At 37.5% G+C, this 26,433-nt stretch overlaps 1 protein-coding gene and 1 long non-coding RNA gene across 9 annotated transcripts in view; one reads left to right on the top strand and one right to left on the bottom strand.

Annotated features, from left to right (window-relative positions):
* The window catches only part of ogdha (oxoglutarate dehydrogenase a), a 75,766-nt gene extending 65,965 nt beyond the window's left edge, over positions 1 to 9,801 (bottom strand). For all 8 annotated transcript variants that reach the window (XR_015497193.1, NM_200779.4, NM_001444287.1 and 5 more), the window contains 2 exon segments: positions 9,720 to 9,801; positions 6,191 to 6,599 (listed from right to left, as the gene is read on the bottom strand). Coding sequence is in view for 4 of the 8 variants with exons in the window: in NM_200779.4 (NP_957073.3) it covers positions 6,191 to 6,415 (225 nt within the window). In the remaining 4 variants the exon portion in view is untranslated.
* A 90-nt stretch (positions 9,802 to 9,891) lies between these two features.
* Positions 9,892 to 26,433, top strand: LOC147842852 (uncharacterized). The gene is made up of 2 exons (XR_015498504.1): positions 9,892 to 10,071; positions 26,273 to 26,433. It is a non-coding gene; the product is annotated as an uncharacterized LOC147842852 (long non-coding RNA).

Consider the following 26,433-nt stretch of genomic DNA (forward strand, 5'->3'; position numbering starts at 1 on the left):
AGTCGGCTAACTGCACTGGGATATTTAGCATGCTAGATATTGGATTTCCATCTGCGAGGTGTCAGCGAGCCTCTTTGATGCGTTCTTCAGTAGTTCACACATAAATACTGCAGAGCGCCGAGCACCCTGATCTGTCGGCGAGCTCATTAACTTCCAAATCGGGCTCAAATTAGGCTTAAAATCCTGTAACGTGAACTAGGCTTTTGCAAAGAAATTATCCAAAGAAGTCTATTTCTTACTCATCCTGCTGCTTGTGGGTTACATTTGGGCGCTCAAGTGACAGAGATTTAAGCGAGAGAATACGGTCAATTTTCAAAAGAAGATCATTTAGACTCAGATAATAAATAAAACTGAAATAATTATTGATTTCTTGTGTGGCCTGGTATCAATTGATCCACAGATCGGTGGTTGAGGATAACTGGTCTAGATGCATGTTACTGTCGTGAAGCCCTGAAGGTCAAGCAACTTTACACATAAATCAAACTTCTGATCTAAAACAGAATCCACTGTTTATAAGCCTAACTTAAGGCTTATTAAGGCTAACAAACCAAAATAAGCCTGGCTTTGTTCTCTTAAGTTTGTTTTATAGAAAAGGGCCCTGGTAACCAAGTACTGGAAGTACCATCTAAACTAACAAATCGCTCTTTATGTTCTCATTCGAAATGGGGTGCAGGTAATTTTACAAGAGTGTATCTGTGATGGTAACCAGCTGTCTACTGTTTATTTACCGCTGTTGCTGGGAAACTGCTCCTGTAGTACCTCTTGCTGGCACTGAATGAATCTACTTATCTACTGCTTTCATTCAGAAAACACACACATGCACATCTATGGGGGAAACTGCCGTCTGTGGGAAACTTGATAGACATTTACAAAGACATTATAATATTATATAGAATAGGTATATTTCATAAGTATATTCCATGCAAGTCAATGTAAATGTGAGAATAGTCGGATTACTGTCCCGCGGTCGAACTATGAGGAATACGCAATGTGTTTGACGCAAACAGATGGAATTTGCCTCTTTCACGTCTTCTGCGTTTGATGTGGACCCAGCCATGTTGGGTAATCAGAAAGGAGAAAACGGCACAAACACTGAAGTCATGAGACGGAAAACTCTGGTTGTAGTGTCCACCCAATCACACTATACCCGGAGTTTTAAAAAAACTTCAGACCAGAATTTTTTCGAAAATGTCAGTTTCAGTCACCTGATACTGCGTTTTCGTTTAGACAAACAGTAAAACAATGTAGGAAAAAAAAGTGTGGTTTTGAAAATACCAGTGTTTGTGTAGACAGGGCCTAAGGCTACATCATAAATTTAAAAACGGCATTTTGGTCAAAACTTCCCAGGTCCATGCTCGTTTTCATTCATTCATTCATTCATTCATTCATTTTCTTGACGGCTTAGTCCCTTTATTAATCTGGGGTCGCCACAGCGGAATGAACCGCCAACTTATCCAGCAAGTTTTTACGCAGCGGATGCCCTTACAGCCGCAACCCATCTCTGGGAAACATCCACACATACACACACTCATACACTACGGACAATTTAGCCTACCCAATTCACCTGTACCGCATGTCTTTGGACTGTGGGGGAAACCGGAGCACCCGCACGCGAACGCAGGGAGAACATGCAAACTCCACACAGAAACGGCAACTGAGCCGGGGATCGAACCCTGACCTTCTTGCTGTGAGGCGAACGTGCTACCCACTGCGCCGCCCTGCTCTTTTTCAATTCTTTTTAAAAAATGGTCATCCACGCTAAAGTGACTGAAAACACTTTCGTTCATATTCTGCGTATGCGCACGGACACAAGAGCCTTTTGCCTTTGTCATATGCGCCTGCTGTTTATTTACATTACTTCTCTTTGAAACATTGCAGCACAATGTACGGTCTGTAACACAACTATCATCTGCTTCCACCACTGAACAATATCTCCCAGTAAACTTTCCATGTTCGTTGAAAAGAGGCAATATGGAGCATGTTCAAACTAGGGCTGCAAAATATATAGTTTCAGCATCGATGTCGCAATGTGATAATTCGCAATAGTCACATCAATAATACATACAAAGTAGGGTTGGGTTGATAGACGATGCCATCATCCATCGCCAATGGCCGATAGACATCACCATGCTGAGCCAGCATCACCATCATCCACCTCACCCAGGGTATATGCCGTAACTCTAAAGGTAATTTCAATACCTTTTAAAGACTTTTCAAATCTTCTCAAAAAGTCTTTTTCATCACCACTTCAAGTTCTAATCAGTATCAAAGCTTTAACTTAATAAACAGCTGCTAATAAACAGTTGTAGTTTAAATGAATGGAGTACATGAGAATAAATTACGTGGCTGTTTTCAGCGACAAGTTTTAGCCACTGTTTAAAATTGTCTTTCTTGAACCAGGAGTACACAAACTTGCATTATCCCATTTTACTGGATGGCAGGGCTATTCAATTAGTTTGTCATGGGGGCCAGTTAATGTAAAGCATCCTTAATGAGGGACCGGAGAGATATGACTTGCAACATGAGTGACGACACAACAGCATATAAGAGCCCATACGCTGTATTTTTGCTCCTTAAACACCCACGTTGTATTTTTCTACATTAAAATGTTAAAATATTGTATTTTGAAACTACATAGCATCACTGAATTGTACAATGTTTTTTTTTTCTTTTTTTACAAACATTCAAAATGTTGAATTTCATAGCATAACAAAAGCAGTGTATTGCTTAAGTAGGCTTCTTCTACATTCAGACACATTCATATGTTTTGATTTGAACTGCATAACAATTATGGATGCAACAATTATAAATTTTGGTTGTATGATTTAAGTTTGAAGAATAATCATGGCTTCACCGTTATCATGTCTAATGTAAATTTAAGCTTTATAATAGGTAAGCATTTCAGCCATATCACCCTGCAGCTCAAGACTGGTTACTCACTGAAGCTAAGCAGGGCTGAGCCTGGTCAGTACCTGGATGGAAGACCAGTAGGGAACACTAGGTTGCTGTTGGAAGTGGTGTTAGTGAGGCCAGCAGGGGGCGCTCAACCTGTGGTCTGTGTGAGTCCTAATGCCCCAGTAAAAGTGAAGGGGACACTACGCTGTCAGTGGGCACCGTCTTTCGGATGAGACGTTAAACCGAGGTCCTGACTCTCTGTGGTCATTAAAAATCCCATGGCACTTCTCGTGAAAGAGCAGGGGTGTAACCCCGGTGTCCTGGCCAAAGTCCCTCTATCGGCCCTTACGATCATGGCCTCCCAGTCATCCCCTTCCACAGAATTGGCTGTATCACTGTCCCTCCACTCCACCAATAGCTGGTGTGTGGTGAGCGCACTTGCGCCGTTGTCCTGTGGCAGCCGTCGCATCATCCAAGTGGATGCTGCACACTGGTAGTGGTGTGGAGAGACCCCCCCTCATGATTGTGAAGCGCTTTGGGTGGATGGCCATACACAATAAATGCGCTATATAAATACACATTACATTACAAAATACACATTACATTACATTGCATTACAATGAACAGCTGTTATCATCTGCGTTCATACATACACATAATAATTTTATTAATTTGCAATAATTCGTCTAACATATCTTTTGTTTACATTGCACTGAAAGCCATTTACAACTGTCACCGCTACAGCGTGAGATGTTTTCTACTCTGCGCATCTGAAAGGTGGGAGCGCATTGCTTCGCTTGCACATGCATATTGGCATATATTCTAATACTGGAAATAACAAACTAGCCTTCGTATAGCTATAAACTCGGAACTTTAAACTAGCGCACAGGTGGTATAACTTCGTTTAGTTGCAGCAGTTTCGTTCCGTACAACAAAACCGTGGTGTTGAGAAGCTTTTACAATTAAGTATCCAAATGTTTTCAGCTGCACGCGCCACTCACTCGCATAATGTCAGCGGACTCGCGCTCTGCGCAGCCTTCAACTGCAGCTCCTGCTGTATTGAACAGATGCACATCAAATCATACCAATAGTGGCTGTTTTTCGACTGAACTAAATTTATCTTTGAGGTCTCGGTCACACTGTTTGGGGGGCTGGAACAAACTGCCTCGCGGGGCGCCAATTAAATAGCCCTGCTCTATGGTTTCGCTACATGTGGAAAGTAGGGTTGGGCCGACAGACGATGCCATCGTCCATCGCCGATAGCCAATAGACAACACGATGCTGAGCAGGCATCGCCGATTCTCCGCCCCGCCCCCGTCGCAAACCTGCTCACGAAAAATACACACTTAGACCCTACGGCATAGTTTTAAATGCCATTTTAGAACAAAAATGATCCACATCCACCTAGCATAGTGTTTTACCTAGCATTTCTGAACAGCCCTCTGTCCACTGAAATCGCACATCACGTGATCACACGCACACACACTGTCATGCACTCACTTGAGCTCCAGAGAGCAGTACACTTCGGACAATTTTGCGTCTCACTATATTTAATAATCTTGTCTCTATCTCTAGACTCTTCAGTCTTTTGAATATATCAGGTAGCGTGTCACATCATCAGTACACCGCTTCAGTCTTTTACTTTCACACTTGTACTTAGTCATTTTAGTGAAGACCTCAGATACTGTTGGTTGTGCACCTTTTTTTTACTGACCAACCTCCCGCGGAAAAAGTGATTGACAGGTGGTATTTTGTGTGCAACTTATCTTTATTTATTTATGATTTGTTTATGGGAAAAAAACAAAAACCATGCGGGTCAGGTAGTTAAAAGGGAAGGCTACAAATAAATAATTTGTTATGAAGTAATTAATTATTATTTATAAATGATTAATTCACCTCTGCCTATGACGACGATGCCATCATTCATCGCGATGTTTCACATCAGACATCCTACGATGCCAAATGGGTCGACATCGCCCAGCTCATTACCTGGACAGAGGAGCTTGGCCAGACGCACTTAGCCTGAACCAATCGAGGAAAATAAATATATTTATGCTTTTTTTAGAGTAAAACACTTGGGAAATCGCTTGAACAAGTTTTAAAGTTTCAATTCAGCATTTGATTTCTCCCGGTCCGTCTCGTGACCGCGCGGCGCTTAAGCCGACGGGCATGCGCGAATGGCGGATCTGAGTGAACAAATAAGCAGAAGTCCGAATCTACATTTGCTGACAGACAGTCTGAGCTGCTTATTGGAATTATGGGAGATGTCGGCCCGACAATATTTAATTGGATGAACATTTTTTAGTTTTATGCTTTACCCAAAATATAAAAATACATATAAACACATTTAGATCATTTACTGTTATCATTACTATTAGACTGTGAAGAGACTTTCAACTAGCACAACAAAAAATGTTTCTGAAGACAATCACCTACTGCACCTGTAACTACGCTTAATATTATGGAATTATTTCTATTTTTTATACATCTTTAATAATGCGGTCAAAAAAATGGAGGGCATCCAAAACATCTGCTCTACAATGTAGTCTGCCATGTTAGCTGAATTTGTCACATGCCTGCATGCATCACATGAATAAATGAGTCATCAATTTCGAAAGCCTCAGGTTTCAGTCCACACTGCAACAGCTTTGTCAAATTTATCCGTTTACAAAGGACAGCATTTTCAAAAAGACATGTTTTTGTAACCTTAAAACGCTTTCTCAGTGTGGATGGCCAAAATACCCTGCTGAAAAATCCAGCCTAGGCTGGTTGGCTGGTTTTAGCTGGTCGACCAGGCTGGTTTTAGAGGGGTTTTGGCCACTTCCAGGCTGGTTTCCAGCCTGGTCTTAGCTGGTCAGGCTGGAAGATGACCAGCTAAAACCAGCTTGACCAGCCTAGCCAAGCTGGGAGTCCAGCCAAAACCAGCTATATCCAGCTTAAACCAGGCTGGTCAAGCTGGTTTTAGCTGGATTTGGCTGGTCATTTTCCAGCCTGACCAGCTAAGACCAGGCTGGAAATGGCTGGAAACCAGCCTGAAAATGGCCAAAACCCCTCTAAAACCAGGCTGGTCAACCAGCTAAAACCAGTCAACCAGCCTAGGCTGGTTTAAGCTAGATTTTTTAGCAGGGAAGAGAGAAAAAGATGTGTTTTTTAAACGAAAACAGGGCTTAAGTGTGCATACTTGGATTAGAATATTCTATAAACCTTTTCTGAACAGTAGAACATAAGAGACAGGACGTCAGAGAGGCATCATCACTTCTTTTCATAATCCAACTCCATGTCCTTCGCTCCTTACCTTGTGCACACTCTTGGGATTCTCCAACCACGCATAGTACATCTCCTCAACATAATTAGAGCTGGTTCCGTTCAGAAACGGCTCTGCTGCCACAGGTGACGAGAAGCACCTCAATGGCTGAAACGTCCTAGGTGTGGCTGCCGGCCCCTGCTGTGATAGATTTTTAGCAGTCTGTGAGGCCGTTATAGGCCGGAGCCGTGCCGCACAAGTCCTTAAGCGGTGCATCGCAGTCTTTTAAACGAGTGCCACCCACACTCACAATCTCCTGGATGTCCTCAGTAGTACAACAGAAGAGAGAAGTGTCAGCTCCCGTCTTCTGCCGTAATGGAAAATGTGTTTTGATTTCCTGGGAAAGAATGGGCAAGTCCGGAAAGCTCTTGAACTGTTAATCCAATCTGTGTTTTGCACTCTGGAACAAAAGAGCAGAGAAGGCAATCAAAGGTGTGGCAAACATGAGTTTTTAATGAGTTACAATCTACAAATGTTAACCTTAAATCTGAATTATCACAGCAAAACATCTTGATGCAGCTCAGAATGTAATCTGCTTTTTGTTAACGCAGTAAATGCTGTTTAGTAGTTTACGTAGCATGACGGCCACCTTCAGAGCTCTGTCAAAGGTCAAAGAGCTATTCAGGCTCCTGATAAGAACTGAGCTATAGAGAACATTATGTCCTAAATGGTCAAAGATGGTGTGCATAAGTGATTTGTGGAATGAAATGGTGTCTGATGATTTGGCCAGAGTGGCTTACTCTCGGTTACAGTGTTTGAAAACAACTGAAAATACTACATAAGTTACTGAAATTTAAAACAATGACTTCTGAAGCTTCTACGGGTTTCTGCAAGTTAAATGTAAGACTTTAAAACATTTTAAGACCATTTTGAATGACATTTTAGACATATACTGGGCTAAATGCTAAGGAGTTTTTCTAATGGAATGGGAAAAGATTTTTATTTGCCCTATCAAACTTTTTATTAATAATTTAATAATGCAATAATAATAATTTAATAATTTAAAATAAATTATTTTATTTATTCTGAGCAAAATATTTTAAATATTGTGCCAAAACAAGCAAGTTCTAGTTGTATACATGCACTTTCAACAAAACAAAACAAAAAAACAACTTAAAAAAGCTTTAAAGGTTTTAAAAAACTATAATAAACTAAATGTATGCACAATATTCTGTCCAGGGGTGCGTTTCCAAAAAACCATTGTTAGTCAACTAAGGTCGCAAGTTCCGCTGTTACAAACATACGTCGTTGATTTGGCATTTCCCAAATCCATCATTCCAACGATTAATAAATCGTTTAATTAAATAAATAAACAATATTCTACTTAATAATAATAATCATTATCATCATTAACATTATTAATATTAATAATAAAGTAGGATTTTCATTTCCTAATAAATAATAAATATTTAATTTAATTTATTAATAAGTAGCCTCATTATTTATTTATTTATAAGATTTATATATGATATTAGAATACATGTTAGCTTTTGTAAGTGATTTTATATTTTAGAATAGAATATGTAATGGTCTTAATAATATTTGTAAAGGAAATATTGGCCCTATATGTGTCATTTACATGTATTTCAATTAATATTTAACGAGTGCATGATTTTACCAAAACTAATATTGGATTTTGTTTTTTATCATTGGATTACTATGATAGTTTAGCTGTGAGTTACGTCATTGTTTGGGAAACGCACCCCAGGTCATCTTCCTTAGCAGTAAATACATGGATAACTTTTAAACAAATGTAGTTGCAATGTAAATAATTAAACCATTATGGTAAATAAGAGTTAAAAATTACATTCCTAAATAAAAAGTTTACCAAATTGTTGGTGTTGGCCAAATTGCTATACATGAACAAAGGAAAATTAAGACCTGTTAAAAAAAAAATTAACACTTAATTAACACTTCAGTAGATTTAAGACTTTTTAAGGCCTACATTTTTGTTTTTGGGACTTCTTAAGACCCAGCGGACACCCTGTTCTAATACTGAACCTCTGTTATTGTAAACAATGCACGCAAATAAAGTGATTACTAACATACAATATTTGCATGAAGACATCATTTTATGTTTAGGCATGAGACAATAACTGTTTTTAAGGTTTACCGCAGTTTGGAAAAGTCAAGGTTTTAAAACCGCCAAAATTTTCTGCTATAATGTTCCTACAGTTTATATATATATATATATATATATATATATATATATATATATATATATATATATATATATTTTTTTTTTTTAGGACAAAAGTATCTCCAGCAGAAAAAAAAAGTTTTACATAGATGCCGTTTTAAATTGTAAAGAAATCTGTGTTTTTGAAGAAAACGAACACAGCAAAAGTCAATGATTCATTGGAATTCTTTAGCTTGACATATTTATTGCTCCAAAATATTTTAAAAGTTTCTAAAAATAAAATACATTGTGTTCAAAGCTGAAAAAAAAGAGTTTGTTTTTTATTCAGACATTTAAAAAGAACATATTTTAGAGCAGTAATCATAATATTGTGAAACCGTCATGTTATAAAAGGTTATCATACTGTCAGAATCTTATAGCGGGCCATGCCTAGTCACGTTATCTAAAAAGCAAAGTGTCCAGGGTCATAGAACATCACATTACAAAATGTTATGCCCTGAAGACAAACTTATGTCTGACTTAATTCAATTATTTTTCCCCAACACAACATGGCATATGCAAATTTGTAAAAAAAAAAAGTTATTTCCCAATGTTTGAGTATGAAACATTGATTTCCTTTTTTCCCCACTGTAAGCAAACAAAAAGTACACTCTACAAAATATACATTACACAATTCGTTTCACGCTTCAATGAAAAACAGTAAAACCATGAGGTTGAAATAAACATGGACACCCAGTCTCCCTCCACACGCCTATGTTTTGACCTTGCGTCCACATTCCACTCCCCTTCAGTGATGATCCGCCCGCCCACTCTGTAACGTCAAAAGCGCCCATTGGCTGGAGACTCAAACCCCGCCCACCGGATACACTCAGCGGAACGCTAATGGTCACGGTGAATGTCAATCATTTTGTCCTTTCACTAAACATGGGAACCCCAAGAAGATATTAGCAACCCATGCTAACCGCCAAATAGCCCAATAAAAGAGCTCAAACATACTAATTAACGCTATTTCTTGGTGGATTATTGTTATCACTGTGTATTGAAAAGCATACCGGTGCAGTTAACCAAAAAACACAAACGTGATTCTATTATAACCCACATCACCTAACAGCTACAGCTAGCAACAATAACGAGCTAATTTAAGGTCGATTTGGCATGTTGTTATGTAAATGAACAGCTTAGTATACTTCTTCCTAAATACTAACACATATACCGTTAATTGAATATATTGGTTTACAGAAAACAAGAACACACAACCTGTGTAAATTAAAACACACATTAAATAAGGGAGAATCGCGCCTTTTCGTGCAGCATTTGCCATATTCTGCATGTACATTTGGGATGAAGTGTAAGTTGCAGTAAGAAGGAGAAAACCCTTACTTTTGTCAGCAGCTGTTGAGTTGGTAAAAGCTCCGCTGACCACCTGCACTGCTCGCCAGAGTGACAGTCGACACCCGAGACCACTGAATCAGCTCCGTCATAAAAACGTCAGCGCTTGCAACGTCACTTAAAGGTCTGTCGTGACGTTTTCACTTTAATGAAGCGAGTATTCACTCGTTCCTCTCCTTTCGATAGACAGAGCATCTAAAGCGAGTTCTTTAAAGGGTGTAAGGGCATTATTGTCTCGCATTAGCGTTTTTGGATCCGCCTTGGCGAATAGACTGACTGAACAATGTTGCCTTGCCAACGACGAGTTTATTAATAGGAACATTCCACAGAAACAAGCTCTTTGGTATGTAAAAATGACCTCAGAATTAATTGAATGAAAACACATACATGACAGCTTAATGATTTTTAAGTTTTTGTAAAAATTTTATAATTACCAAAAGTAACAAGTTTCATGAGAAAATGTATTTCACAGAATGTCGGCTGAAATGTAGCGACTAAAGTACCATTTTACATGAAAAACGTTTTTTTAAAAGATAATGTTTTAGACAGAAATATAGTTTTTACTAACTCATAAGTGTGCTCTATCAAAATCAGGTGTTATTTTGTATCAATGTAGAACAACTTCATTGCAATGTCACTATAAAGGGCACCTATTTTACCCCTTTTACAAGATGTAAGAGAAGCCTTTGGTGTCTCCAGAATGTGTCTGTAAAGTTTCAGCTCAAAATACCCATCAGATGATTTATTACAGCCTCCAGAATATGCCAATTTTAGTGTCTGAATTCACATTATTCTTCGCGTACGAGCGGGCGCAGCCATTTGAACCATTTTGGCTCGAGATTTCAGGTGTCATTCACTCGTCTCAAACAATTTGTTTTGCTGCTTGATGTTGCAAACTGATATTTTCTCATTATTCTAATTTGTCTGTATAGTCATGGACACACTTGTTAGTAGAGCAAGTAGTTTTTCGTTGCTTAATGACTGTTTTCTGACGTTTTTTTATTCCTAGTCATTTCTTCCATAGGCAACTGAATCGGAAGTTCGAAAACAATCGTAAAAAACGAGCACACTTCCGCATTAAAGAATAAGGTCAATACATCGCTGTTTTTGTAGCCTGTGGCTTTAAATGCAAATGAGCTGCTTCTCCCCACCCACAGTTCCCACATGTGTGTCTGCTTCTCCAGCGTTAAATCAGATAAACAGCAGTCAGTGATAGACAGACATGGATGAAGTTGAAATAAGGTCACAAGTCAAAAATGCAAAGTAAGTTTATTTTATGTATTTATGGAGTTCATTCAAGCATTTCTGAAATGATAAGTCTTACAGACACAAATGTCGTTTGCAGTACACACACATACATATGTGCGCGTTTAATAAAATCTTGCGGCTGTGGTGATTACAGCGGTTAATATAGCGACTTTATCTACCACTCTATTATCTATTTATTACAAACATGCTCTGTTATAAAAACGTTTTAAACTTATAAATCTTATAAAAATCACAGAGAGTTGTAACAAATATTTTAATCTCAGTATCTTTGCATAAAATGTTCTGTGGACATGTGTTTAAATGTTATTACAGAACCATGTCAACTGTCAATCAATTCGGTGAGTGGGGAAAACTGCACTTCTACATCACGTATTGGTGGGCCTCAAGATCACTGGGATTTGGATCATGTTTTAACGTCTGGGCCCTGTTTTTCAAAAGTAATCCACTAGGATTTTGGATAAGGGATTGGATCAAATCTTGAAAATGGGTTTTTTCAAAAGAAAAAACGGATTACCTAATCGGTTTAGATCACGTAATCCAATCTTGGTTTTGATCCGGATCAAACCTTTACTTTGGGTTTTTCAGACCTTTTTTGTAGGATCTGGATCACTTTGATCCAAAAAACCTGGATTAAACTGATCCCATCAGAAGGGTGGATTTAACGTGGATTTCATGCCCAAAATGTAATGAAAAATTAAAAATGTATTAAATAATATTATTTTTGGATCATGCAGTATCTTACGAGATATACTATTTATTCATAAGTTTTAAATTTTATTTGTTCATCTGTCAGGCAACATTATTGGCTTTAATGTATTCAGCCTTTCAGTATAGGCCTACAGCAAAGTAGAAATAGCTTGACCTCATAAAATAATCCCCCAAACAGCTGTCAAAACTGACCAAAAACAATCAATTTTATTCTGTCACTAATTGATATATATATATTCATCCCAATGGAAACTATTTTTCTTTTTAGAATATTTATTAGTGATGCATGCAATGATTACAGAATAACAAAAAAAAAATGCAAAGAATGGCAATCACTGATTTTTAAAATCTCTTTCAACAATTGCAAAAAGAGACTGAAAGTGCAGAAGCACAGCTTCATCTGTCAAAGGAACAACTGACTCGGACCAAACTGCAGCAAACCAAGGCCAGACTTGAGATTCGCCTCCTAAAGGCTTTGCTCAGAAAACTGGTCTCTCCACATCAGATGAGAAAGTCTGAACTTATTGTGGAGTTTTTGACATTAAGCCTTTTTTATTTACTTCTATATTTGAAACTTATTATAAATATACTTAATGTACAGTGTTGTAGGTCTCAGATGAGCCGACTGCTGGAAGAGGATGGGGTAAGGTTTTTATTTAAAAAAAAAAAAAAAGTTATATTGACCCCACACTGGCTATTCTACTTGTTGCTCTTTACATAGGCCTATCTATCCATCTACATTGTGATTGAGCAGTGGTTATCCAGATTTAGTGATTCTGAAAAGTTCCTGTCCGGATCAGATTGATCCAATCCGATGTTGCTTTGAAAAACTGGCTCAATAAGTAAGCTGGATTACGTGATCACGGATCACAAAAACAGGATTACTAAATCTGGATCAATTTTATCCAGATTAAACCTTTTGAAAAACCGGGCCCAGGAATAGAATAGAATAGCCAGCGTGGGGCCAATATAACTTTATTTTTTATATTTGAAATGAAAACTAAAAAGAATTTAATAATTATTAAAATAATAATAAATAATAAAAACAAGAAAAACCCCACCCCATCCTCTTTCAGCAGTCCACTCATCTGAGACCTACAACACTGTACATTGAGGATATTTATAATAAGTTTCAAATATAGATGTAAATCAAAAAAAGATTTAATGTCAAAAACTCCACAATAATTTCCGACTTCCTCATCTGATGTGGAGAGAGCAGCTTGTCTGAGCGTAGCCTTTAGGAGGCGAATCTCAAGTCATTGGCCTTGGTTTGCTGCAGTTTGGTTAGAGTCAGTCGTTTCTCTGCCAGACGAAGCTGTGCTTCTGCTCTTTCAGTCTCTTTTTGCAATTGTTGAAAGTGATTTCAAATATCAGCGATTGCCATTCTTTGCAATTTTTTTTTGTTATTCTGTAATCATTGCATGCATCACTAATAAATATTCTAAAAAGAAAAATAGTTTCCATTGGGATGAATATATATATATATCAATTAGTGACAGAATAAAATTGATTGTTTTTGGTCAGTTTTGACAGCTGTTTGGGGGATTATTTTATGAGGCCAAACTCTTTCTACTTTGCTGTACGCCGATACTGAAAGGCTGAATACATTAAAGCCTATACTTACTATAGCCTGACAGATGAACAAATAAAATTAAAACCTTATGAATAAACAGTATATCTCGTAAGATACTGCATGATCCAAAAATAGTATTATTTAATACATTTTTTAAGTTTTCATTACATTTTGGGCATGAAATCCACGCTAAATCCACCCTTCTGATGGGATCAGTTTAATCCAGGTTTTTAGATCAAAGTGATCCAGATCCTACAAAAAAAGGTCTGAAAAACCCAAAGTAAAGGTTTGATCCGGATCAAAGCCAAGATTGGATTACGTGATCTAATCCGATTACGTAATCCGTTTTTTCTTTTGAAAAACCCATTTTCAAGATTTGATCCAATCCCTTATCCAAAATCCTAGTGGATTACTTTTGAAAAACCGAGCCCTGGAGATAAAAAAAAAATGACTTGAGTTTCTGTCACTTCAGTATGACAGTGAACACACTATACATACAGACATTTCTGTCCAAACAGCTTACAAAAGTTGATTTTCATCATAAGTGCCCTTTAAACAAAGGTTGCACATGTTATTTTTGACCCAAGTACCAAAACAATATTTGCTAGATTTATTGGCTTAATCTTGTTTTTTTTTTATATCAGACTATGATCTTTGTTAATATTAAATGTAAACATATTTTGTCCTTTTATTTCGCAAAAAAAAAATATTGAATGGCTTTTTTGTTTTGAATTTCACTTTCATCAAATGTTTCAAACGCAATCCAACAATGCAAAATGTTAATGTGGAGGTGAAAAATAAATATGAATATTAGTATTCGGGGGTGGCGCAGTGGGTAGTGCTCTAGTCTTACAGCAAGAAGGTTGCTGGTTCGAGCCTTGGCTTCGCAGTTGGCATTTCTGTGTGGAATTTGCATGTTCTCCCCTTGTTTGCGTGGGTTTCCTCCGGGTGTTCTGGTTTCCCCCACAGTCCAAACACGTGTGCTATAGGTAATTCGGGTAAGCTAAAGTGTCAGTAGTGTGAGAGTGTGGGTGTTTCCCAGTGATGGGCATCCGCTGCGTACAACATGTGCTGGATAAGTTGGCAGTTCATTCCACTGTGGTGACCCCAGATTAATAAAGGGACTAAGGCCAAGTTTTTTCAATCTTCTATTGTCCCATTTTGGTGAGCCTGTATGAGTTGCAGCCACAGTGTCCAGTTCTTAGCTGACAGGAGCGGCACTCGGTTTGGTCTTCTGCTGCTGTTGCTCATCAGCGTGAAGGTTGGATGCGTTGTGAGTTCAAAGATGCTCTTCTGCATACCTCGGTTGTAATGAGCGCTTATTCGAGTTACTGTTGCCTTTCTATCAGCTGGAACTGGTCTGGCCATTCTCCTCTGACCTCTGGCATCAACAGGGCATTTGTGCCCACAGAACTGCCGCTCACTGGATATTTTCTCTTTTTCAGATAATTCTCTGTAAACTCTAGAGATGGTTGTGCATGAAGATCCCAGTAGATCAGCAGTTTCTGAAATACTCAGACCGGCCCGTCTAGCACCAACAACCATGCCACATTCAAAGTCAGTTAAATCCGCTTTCTTCCTCATTCTGATGCTCGGTTTGAGCTGCAGCAGATCGTCTTGACCATGTCTACATGCTTAAATGCAGTGAGTTGCTGCCATGTGATTGGCTGATAAAAAATTTGCATCATCGAGCAGTTGGACTAAAGTGGCCTGTGACGGTAAATAACATTGTTACTTTCATCCTATACTTTCGTCTAGGCAAAGAAAAGCAGACATTTCTGTAGAATGACTCATTGTATCATTCCTGCAGGTTGTCACATATTGATACAGTGTAGCTGTTGTTACACATTTGTTTTGACAGTTAACTTATATACGTGTGTGTGTGTGTGTGTGTGTGTGTGTGTGTGTGTGTGTGTGTGTGGAACTATTATTTCTCAGCATTGTCTTTATGCTTTGTGGATAATTGGTAATTTTCTGCAGATTTACTCACCACCGGTATACCAACAGTTTGCTTATCCAAATTACATATTTAGGATTGCTTCAATGATGTAAATTAAAAATGAGGTGTTTCTGGATATAGGTCTAGGTGTTAGAAGTAGAATTCTGCCACCTGCTGGTTAGAGATTAAAAACAGTAATAATTTCAGTTATAAAAATATACAATTGATGACATAATGTGACAGTTATTATTTTAAAAAGATTTTCCAAGTACTGTTTAACAGGGGGCAGCACGGTGACTCAGTGGTCCGCACTGTTGCCTCATAGCAAGGTCATTGGTTTGAGTCCCGGCTGGGCCAGTTGGCATTTCTGTATGGAGTTTGCTTGTTCTTACCATGTTGGCATGGGTTTTCTCCCCAAAAGACATGCGCTATAGGTGAATGGGATGAACAAAATTGGTCGTAGTGTATGAGTGAGTACGAATGTGAGAGTGTATAGGTGTTTCCCAGTACTCGGTTGCGGCTGGAGGGGCATCCACTGTGTAAAACATGTTGAAATAGTTAGCGGTTCATTCTGCTGTGGTGACCCCTGATGAACTAAGGGACTAAAAAAACAATAGATAGATAGATAAATAGACAGAAAGATAGATAGATAGATAGATAGATAGATAGATAGATAGATAGATAGATAGATAGATAGATAGATAGATAGATAGATAGATAAGGTCAGTATCCTCAGCAGTAAATACATTGAGAAACAAATTTTATTGTAATGAATTTAATTGAGTTATTTTATTTATGAATACACACACACACACACACACACACACACACACACACACACACACACACATATATATATATATATATATATATATATATATACACACACTTTTTTTATATAAAAGTTGTAAGTTTTACAGAGATGGATTGTTGGTGATTGTATTAGTGTTGGCCAGATTGGGTAGCTATACATGAACAAGTAAAAAAGATTTAAGCTCTACAACACAATATTTCAGTAGATTTAAAAGCATATTAAAATCTTAAATTTAGTTTTTGAGATTTAAGACTTTAAGACCCCACGGACACCCTATAAGAAAACAACAGTGAGAATTAGTCATATTTTCTGGAAAGCCTAACTATATTTAAGCAACAGTACACAAAATAGAATTAAACCATCAACGATTCACGTGTAATTTTTTTATGATCAGCAACAATTTGAGCAAGAGGGTCATGACACTGATTCACTGAAAAGATCTGGCTCAAACAAGATTTATTTACCCTAATTTTGCTAATATGATGATCCAATAATTAGCTTTAAATGGCTCCTATAATGCAAAATTTGCTAGCTGTTGTGTCCACACAGATATATTGGAGTGATATCAACACAAGAAGTCTCTTTATTTTAATTTCCTGATGTTAAAATAGTTTTTAAATCCCAGTGATTTTCGTAACGTGATGTAGAAGTGCAGCTTTCCCTGCTCAATGAATCAACTGACAGGCCCATATTAACATGTCCACATAATAATGACTAGGGCCAGACGGAATCTGCAGACATTTTTTTGCTATTTCTGCGCAGAATTGTGTTAAAAATCTGTGGATATTGCGGAATAATTTTGGGAGTATCATAACTAAAACCTTAATATATAAAAATAAAAAGTAATACCATTTTAAGTTTAATGTTTACCATGCGAATCCAATTAAATCCACTTATTTGGTAAACAAAGCAAGTCTCTCAAATAATATATCTACTAAAAGACTTTAGAGATTACTTGACAAGCTGTATTGTAAATAAATCATATAAATATTTTCATATTAGTCAATAATATTAATGTATTTAATATAAAAACTGAATAAATATAAATTTACACACATTAACACAAGTAAATAAAAAGAATCAATGATGGGCTACAAATATGCGGAATTCTGCGCGTGCAGATTCCATGTGAGCCTAGTAATGAGTATAATCATGTCCACAAGACAGGATTTGCAAAGAAACTGGGATTAAGAGGTCTGTTCCAACTCTCTGTGATCAGCTGCCACTTAAGAATGAGTTTTACGAGTTTAAAACATGTTTAAAACAGTGCATGTTTCTAATAAATAAAAGACAGTAAAATCACTATGTAATTCATAACTGCTGGAATCAGCACAGCTGCAGTGTCGGTACAACTATAATCAATGGCGGTTCAAACACGCAACAAGAAACCCAGTTTGTGAATGTTAAATCAGGTTATCTTGTACAGTAGCAATATTCATATAGCAGTGTATATTCAGAGCTCGAAATTAACCTTTTTGCTTGGTAGCACCGGTGCTCCTAACTTTAAAAATGTAGGCGCATCAGCCAAAATTTTGTCACACCCACCAATTAGAAGCACCGTTACAAGTTTTATCCAAACATATTTATTGCATTTGAAATCAACACTAATCAAACTAACAAGCCAAAAAATATATATGCATGCGCGAGGAAAATATGTCGAATGCACGTTATCACAAGAAAACACATTTTTATAACATAACTGAGTGACCAAAAGATACAGGGACCGCTCACCGGCCCTGCACGCACTGCTTGACATGAATGAATCTGTTAACGGTATAACTGTGCTGTTCCCACGGGTGCTTTCTGATATTGCACTGATGCTTTTGACATATACTGTACCTTATTATATGCATACGTCATGTTAATAGCAATACCAGTCTTTTCATGAGTAGCGGTATTAGTTTACTCAGTGTAAGCCCGTTTGCGATGGTGTACGTTGTGTTAAATTTGACATATAGCTGCCACTTGCACAGTGGACAGCATCTGGCGATTAAATGAAATATTAAGCAGAAGCTCTCGTGCTGGATGTGGCAAAGTTACCTGAAAATTCCATCCCACAGCGGGACTTGAAGCCAATGGAAGTCTTTTATCCACTCTTCGAAAAGTGTAGATGGTGGATTAACATGCACATGATCACTACTAAGATGTGTCATTATTTGTAACTTTAGATGCCATGGTTTCAAAAACGAAATCTGTCAGTGTTATTTTCATTCTCATCTTCAGCGCTTAACAATTTTTCGCAGTAGTAGCTCTCCCTGTCATCCTGAGTGATTGACAGCTGATATTAACCAATCCATTCGCATTCAGTTCTAGAGCAGTGGGCCAATAAGAAGAGCGCAAAGGCGGGGCAAGCATTACAGACTTGGCTTGGTTTACTGCAGCAACAGGTACATGCACACATAGGGCTCAACCTGTGCCCTTTTTAGTCTTGGATAGAAAGTGCCCTACCAAAATGATCAAAAGTGTCCCCGCGACACCCCCCCTCCCCCCTACCGCCCTTCAGTAGGCGCGCGACAACACCGCTCTTGAGTACACTCCCCCCCCCCCCGCTGTTTACATTACGCGCGCGACAACACCGCTAATCAGAACGCGCGCGACAACACCGCTAATCAGAACGCGCGCGACAACACCGCTAATCAGAACGCGCGCGACAACACCGCTAATCAGAACGTGCGTGACAACACCGCTAATCAGAACGCGTGCGACAACACCGCTCTTCAGTACGCGCACGACAACAACGACACCAACCCAAGCAAGTTGACATGACAACTGTTTTAAACCATTTCTGAGCGAGGCGTTTCGCGTTTCAAGTGCAAAGATGCATTCTGCGTGAATGTCTCCCGAATCCGCCCATGTGGTGAACATTTTGCAGTAAAAACTGGTCGCACACAACAATTTTATGCACACATGCTCCCAAATATATTTAGAGGTCGCACAGATAAAATTTCGGGTCGCAATTTCAAGCCCTGATATTAACTTGTATCCTGTCACATTTTGCACAAGTATACGTGCAAAAACAAAGCAAAATTAAATGCATGTGTGTACAGCGAACTTTATTATGGTATTCGTGTGCGCTTGAATAAACTCCGCAACAAATACATTGAATAATCATTGTGAACATTCCTGGTTCAGTCTTAGGCCGCATTTACACTGCACTCAAGTAATTCAATTCCTATTTGTTTCTCTCATGTGGCACAGATCAGATATGGCCCATGTACGTGTAAGCAGGAACAAGTCACATGGATTCCGATTTACTCAAATCAGATTCAGGCCTTGTTCGTATGTGGAAATTTATCCGATATGAATCGGATCTGTGTTCTCGTGTCTGCAGTGTAAGCAAGTAGATCGGATTTTCACCTGTCAATGCGAGTCGCGCGACATTAAAAACTGTAGCGAATGACGTCAAGTCTGACATTTTCATTTTAGAATAGACTTCAGCAAACCTTCCCAGTCCCAAACCTTAAATCGTATACACGAGGATTTAAACAGCTTTTATATTGTCATATAGCACAGGTATTTAAGCATGTTAACGAGAGCGAGAGAGCGCAATGTCCGCCACGTAATCAATATAAACTAATATAAAACTAGTGCATAGCTACATCCCCTGCATAAATCACACCATGGACGTTACCTTAAGATGCCTAAAGGTTTAAAAAAGCCTATATATCAAAAGAAGCTGGACAAATGAGAATCTTTCTGTCATAAACTATAGTAAAACAGCTTGTCAAAAGCTGTGAACAGATTACATACAGGACTAGAGAAAAGAGCAGCTGTTAGTCAGCGCCCGCTCTTTTTTTTCCTGGTCATTGCACCTTTGCCGTGTGCTGTGTAAATGCAGACGATCGGATACGAGTCACTTTTAAAAGATGATGTAAGCAGGTCATCAAAAAAATCGGATACAGTCACAAAATCGTAATTGACCATCAAGATCTGCAGTGTAAATGCAGCTGTACTGTGGTATTTTGACTCCTAAACTAGATTTCTGCTTCATCCATGTCTGTCTCTGTTACTGACTGCTGTTTATCTGACGTAATGCAGTGGGTGGGGATTTCATCTACATCTAAAGGCAAAGGCTACAAAAACAGCTACAGTTTCCTCTGACCCCAACTGTACATTTTCAGCAGGGTAATACTAATAATAATAATACATTTATATAGCGCTTTTCTGGTCACTCAAAGTGCTTTACACAATGGGGGGAATCTCCTCATCCACCACCAGTGTGCAGCATCCACCTGGATGACGCGACGGCAGCCATTTTGCGCCAGACCGCACACCACACACCAGCTGATTGGTGGAGAGGAGACAGTGATGAAGCCAATTGAATATGGGGATGGTTAGGAGGCCATGATGGACAGAGGCCAGTGGGCAGATTTGGCCAGGATGCCGGGGTTAAACCCCTACTCTTTTCGAAGGACATCCTGGGATTTTTAACGACCACAGAGAGTCGGCACCTCAGTTTAACGTCTCATCTGAAAGACGGCGCTCACTGAGCAGTATAGCGTCCACGTTACTTTACTGGGGCATTAGGACCCACACAGACCGCAGGTTGGGCGCCCCCTGCTGGCCTCACTAACACCACTTCCGGCAGCAACCTAGCTTTCCCATGTGGTCTCCCATCCAGGTACTGACCGGGCGCAGCCCTGCTTAGCTTCAGTGGGCGACCATGTGAGAGTTGCAGAGAGCTAGCTGCCGGCGTATAATAAATGATCTGATGGGTATTTTGAGCTGAATCGTTATAGACACATTCTGTAGACACCAAAGACTTATCTTGAAAACCTGGCAAAAAAGAGCCCTTTGAGTAAATATACAGTTGAATATACAGCTTTGCTGATTGTTTAAACTACTTATTAAAATGAGCTGAATCAAAACAATTCTTGAGTTTTTTTGGGGACAACTTAATAGTTTTATGTTCATCTGACTTAAATTTGGAAAACAATTAAAGGGTCACGAAACACCAAAACACATTTTTGAGCTGTTAACAGTCATTTACAGTTGAAGTCAGAATTATTAGTCCCCCTTGGAATTTGTTTTTCTTTTCTTTTTTTTTAAATATATTTCTCAAATGATGTTTAACAGGGCAAGGAAGTTTTCACAGTATGTCTGATAATATTTTTTCTTCGGGGGAAAGTCTTATTTGTTTTATTTTGGCTAGAATAAAAGCAGTTATTCCTTTATTAAACTCCATTTTAAAGACAAAATTATTAGCCCTTTTCAGCTATATATTTTTTCAATAGTCTACAGAACAAACCATCATTATGCAATTACTTGCCTAGTTAGCCTAATTAACCTAGTTAAGCCTTTAAATGTCACTTTAAGCTGTATAGAAGTGTCTTGAAAAATATCTAGTCAAATATTATGTACTGCCATCATGGCAAAGATAAAATAAATCAGTTATTAGAAATGAGTTATTAAAACTATTATCTTTAGAAATGTGTTGAAAAGATCTGCTCTCTGTTAAACAGAAATTGGTGAAAAAATAAACGGGTTCTATTAATTCAGGGGAGCTAATAATTCTGACTTCAACTGCATGTCTTTTTATTTCTACGTTTACATATGTACAATGAAAGATGGCAATATTAGGCCAGCATCTGTCCTACATACCTGATTGTATGTGTAATGCAGAGCAAATGATGTTTAAAATGCACATCATGATTAAAAACAGACCAGTGATTTTTATTTTCATTGCAAAAACCAAAATGATCACCATCACACTGAAGTAGTGGGGGTTGGAGGAAGGGGACATTCATTTAGTCAATCATACGCATTAACATAATACACAGATGTAAAATAACACTGTTATCAGACGTTTACTGTATGGCACTGATGTTGCTATGTTGGAAAGATCCTAGTGTGAGGACGCGGTTTACAATAGACATGATAGAGCGGTTTCTGTGTGCTCGTTTGAGCGTGCATGAGTTTATAGGTTTATCTATCCCGTGTGGTATTATGCTCTGCACAAAGAAAGAAGTATATGAACCATGCGATTCAAAAACTCAGTCGCTTCACTCTCATTTCAGCGAGGAAGAAATGTACTTATGGCATAAGATGTAACAGCATGCATAAAGTCATGTAGCCCTTGAAAAGTACAGGAGAATTTCTTTACTTTTGCTATTATTATTATTTTAAATCATGTTAAAGGGATAGTTCACCACAAAATGAAAATTCAGCATTTTTCCTTCACCTTTTACTTGTTTGAATAAGATATTTTGAAAAAAGCTGAAACCCTCGACTTAAATAGTAGGAAAAACAAATAATATGAATGTCAGCAGTTACAGGTTTCCAGCGTTCTTCAAAATATCTTCTTTTGTGTCAGAAATGATGACAGAATTCATTTTACTTTGGGTAAACTACACTAGCTGACAAATGTCTTGTCGTCGATCTCAGTTGTAAGAGCAACATATAATAACTTGACTTCTAGTTAATCATTTGGAAAGTTGCAGAAGGTCGATTCATTATCCAATGAATCATGTGTTGAACTGCATCCCAATCATCAGAAATACTGCAGAAGATCTATTGGAACCTGCATGGACCCAAGATTCTCACAGAAATCAGTCAAGCTTGGTGAAGGTAAAATCATGGTTTAGGGTTACATTCAGTATGGGGCCGTACGAGAGATCTGCAGAGTGGATGGCAACATCAACAGCCTGAAACATCAAGACATTTGCTCTCTCCTTACTTAGCTGCAGACCCGCAGAAAAACACGTTTCAGGCACATACAATCTAGCACACATGATTTAGGCAAACTAACTAACTCCTTAGAAGCATTATCACCTCCTATTGAATTTCACAAATATGGTTTCCCCATTATATCATTATTATATCATAACGATCATTTTAACATCTCTGCCGTTTCTGAACTCAAATTATGTAAATAAAAATAATTGGTTAGACACTTATGACTTAATTTATGTGTCCACATACACAAAGAAATCATGATAAGCCGTCTAAATGTAGGATTAAGTGTAATAAACTAATTCAGGATCTTAATATTATCATCCTTGGTTAAAATCACTTTATTGTAAAATATAAAAAGCAAACAATAATGTGTCACATTAAAATTAACGACTATAGTTAATCATTTAAACAATATATAATATAGTTTATATATTATATTATCTTAACTAATTATCTGATTATAAACTACTGTCTTTTACTAAACTGTTAGCAACTGTTAGAAATATATATATATATATATATATATATATATATATATATATATATATAATTGATATTAATTATTACCAGTTAATTTGTTTGCAATGCTACATTTGTTGCAACTATAATTACAACAAATTACCAGTACTTTATGGTTTAAAAACAATGTATTGCTTACTTTAAATTACTATAGTACTAAATGTGGGAAATCATTAATTAAAAAGATATTAGAAAATTAAGCAAATAAATACTATTAAATCGCTTGAGTAGAATATTAATATAATGTCATACATTTATTACATGTAAAAAGATTTTCACTACATATAAAGATGTATTATTGCCTATTAAACCTGTCCAATTTAGATTGATTAGCAAGGCCAGAAAACGAGTATCTGCTATATTGACTCTGTCAGATAATAAGGACTGATCATCTATGATGGCTGATAGAAATCTGTTCAGTCTATTATATTGAATGTTGATCTGAAGCAACGCTCCCCATTCGCTCCTCTTGATCACAATATTTGTGAAATAGTAAACACTATTGTTTATTTTGTACAATATAAAACAATATACAATCATATTGATGATGATCTCCGAGAAGACGTTAATAACAATTACATCCATCGTAACCATATATGGTTTGCCTAGATCGTGTGTGCCTGAAACGTGTGAGGTTCTGCTGATCTGCAGCTGGATGTTATTGCATACTTCAGCCTCCACATCAAAGATCCTAAAAGCAAAGAAAGTCAAGGTGCTACAGGATTGGCCAGCCCAGGCACCAGACATGAACATTATTAAGCATGTTTGGTAAGATGGAGGAGGAGGCATTGAAGATGAATCCAAAGAATCTTGATGAACTCTGGGAGTCCTGCAAGAACACTTTCAAACACAATGTTACAATATTTTCCACTGCAGCATGACTTTATACTCTATACTGTACATCATTTCTGTTAAGCAACAAGACTTTTGTCTAAGCAAAGTCAGACTGTCCTAATTAAATAATTAAAAATCAAATCATGATCATATTTTATTTTGGTGAAACGAGCGTAATCTAGAGGCCTTTGCCTTTCATATAAGCTACTTCTGATACCAAATGATCAACTAGAAGTCGTTATTGTTCATTGCTCCTAAAACGTAGATAGTCGACAAGATTTTTGTCAGGTAGTGAATCCCTTAAATGCCTCAGCAGTTATTTTCTAAAGAAAGTATTTATTATTACCTGATTTAAGCCTCACTGCGGACATTATTTCTCTTGGCAAATAAGTCAAAACAAATTCTTTTTCAAAGTTACACATAAATAAACCTGTAAATAAAACTATGTATAAAAGTTAAATCATACTTTATATATTTGAATCACTTTATTGGGTAACAACGACTTCAAATGCTAATAAAAAGGACAAATCAGTTTTACGTATTTCGCTTCTCATCATAAAAGAAATCTCAACTTAATTTTATTCTGAATCTTATGTGCCACAGTGAACCAGAGAGAGAACAATCTGCGGTTATCGCCATAACCTTGTCAGATTACACTAAATAGTAAACTAAAGGCTTGCATTAATCCGTTTGTCCTTTGCATATTACGATATTGGTGCAATGATTGGCTGTGGTGCTGAAAAAAAGCATTTTCTCTGTACATTCCTAAAAAAAAAACACACACACAAAACAGTGAATTTTACTGAAGTGCAATCAGTCACAGTGGTCCTATATAGCACATATGAATTGTAACACGTTTGAGAAGATCAGTCTGTTGCCATCGACATCTTTTGTCAGACGACAGGCATTTAATTGGCATTTAGTTCTCCCACTTCCATCATGCACTCGATGACGTATTGCGAGTGGAGGCTCCTTTAATAACAGTGACCGCCTCACCGTTTGATTGACAGTTGACAGCTGTTCACAGACGGAGGTGGGGGAATAAGTGGGGGAAAGGGTGCAACCACCTGATTTGTCCTCGACTCCGCCCACTGTACATTTCTCACTTGGCCCGTCCATGGCAGACAGAAATACAACTGTCAGGGCAGCATGTGTTGTGGTGTGTTATACTGGGGGTGCCGGCGCTGGTCTTTGAGGCTTTGGTTGTTGGTGGGGAGCGGGCGGTCTGTGGAAAATAAAGAGGGTAGATTCAGGATTGAGGTCTACAGTCTAGATTTTTTTGACCATATGTGACTTTGTTTATGCTATGACCTTGTGAACAGCACAAGAAGCACATGGAATCTGATCTTTTCAATTCAGATTTGAGCCACTTTGTATGTGGTATTAAATCCGATACAACAGGTTTCCAGCGTTCTATAAAATATTTTCTTTGGTGTCAAACAAATGTAAATAAAATTACTGTACTGAACAAGAGTGCTTTATAAGGCTCCTCATAATTGTGTAGTCTTTATTTGATACAAATAAAATAAAACCATTTATTTGATTTACATTCGATTTCAGTTTGATTTTCATTTCAGTTTCTTGAAGGATTTTGTTAGTTCTAGTTTAGTTTTTATTTTGTGAACACCTTTCTGTTTAGTTTTTATGCATTTAGTTTCAGTTTTGGTCATTTTTGTTTTACAGAGTTAACAGAATATTCCCAGTGTCAACGATAGCAAAGTTTAGTGTTCGCACAGCGTACATTTACTCACGTGTGCAAACTTCTTAGTAATAAAAATAATTGTTTAAACAAACACTGAACCCAAACTAATGTAGATGTATAAAAGTAAAAAGGATGAAGAATTCTTCATATAAAAGATACATTCATATGATAATATGCAGTTAAACATGCCTGGTTTATAGGGTTTGGCAGGTAGAGAGAACCCTTTGTCTTTTTTTTTTTACACATATGCATGCACTTGACTTATGTGTTTGGCTGTAAAAGCACAGTCACAGCTATTTTTGTAACAGCCACAGGTCAGATTTTACATCCTACAAAATGAGTGTGCTTATTAAATTGAAAACTAATACATATTTTTGCTAATTATTATTTCATTTTAATTCAGTTTCTGTAGATGCTTTGCTTAGTTTTACTCTTTAATTTATTGTCAATTGAAATTTTTATTTCAGTTAATTAATTAATTATATATTAGTAGTTTTTGTTTCCTTTACAGAAGTAATCTTTGTCAGCACCAAGACAAATGGCTCAACCGTGCTGCGGGCGTCCCGATTTCGAGTTGCACTCATGGACCTTTCCCGATCCCATCCCCCTTCTCTTTCCAACTTCCTGTCAGTATGTTCTGCCCTCTTATAATAAAGGCAAAAAAAAAGAAAA

The sequence above is a fragment of the Danio rerio genome, chromosome 8 (assembly GCF_052040795.2).
Source record: "Danio rerio strain M-AB ecotype USA chromosome 8, GRCz13ab, whole genome shotgun sequence".
Classification (NCBI taxonomy): Eukaryota; Metazoa; Chordata; class Actinopteri; order Cypriniformes; family Danionidae; genus Danio; species Danio rerio.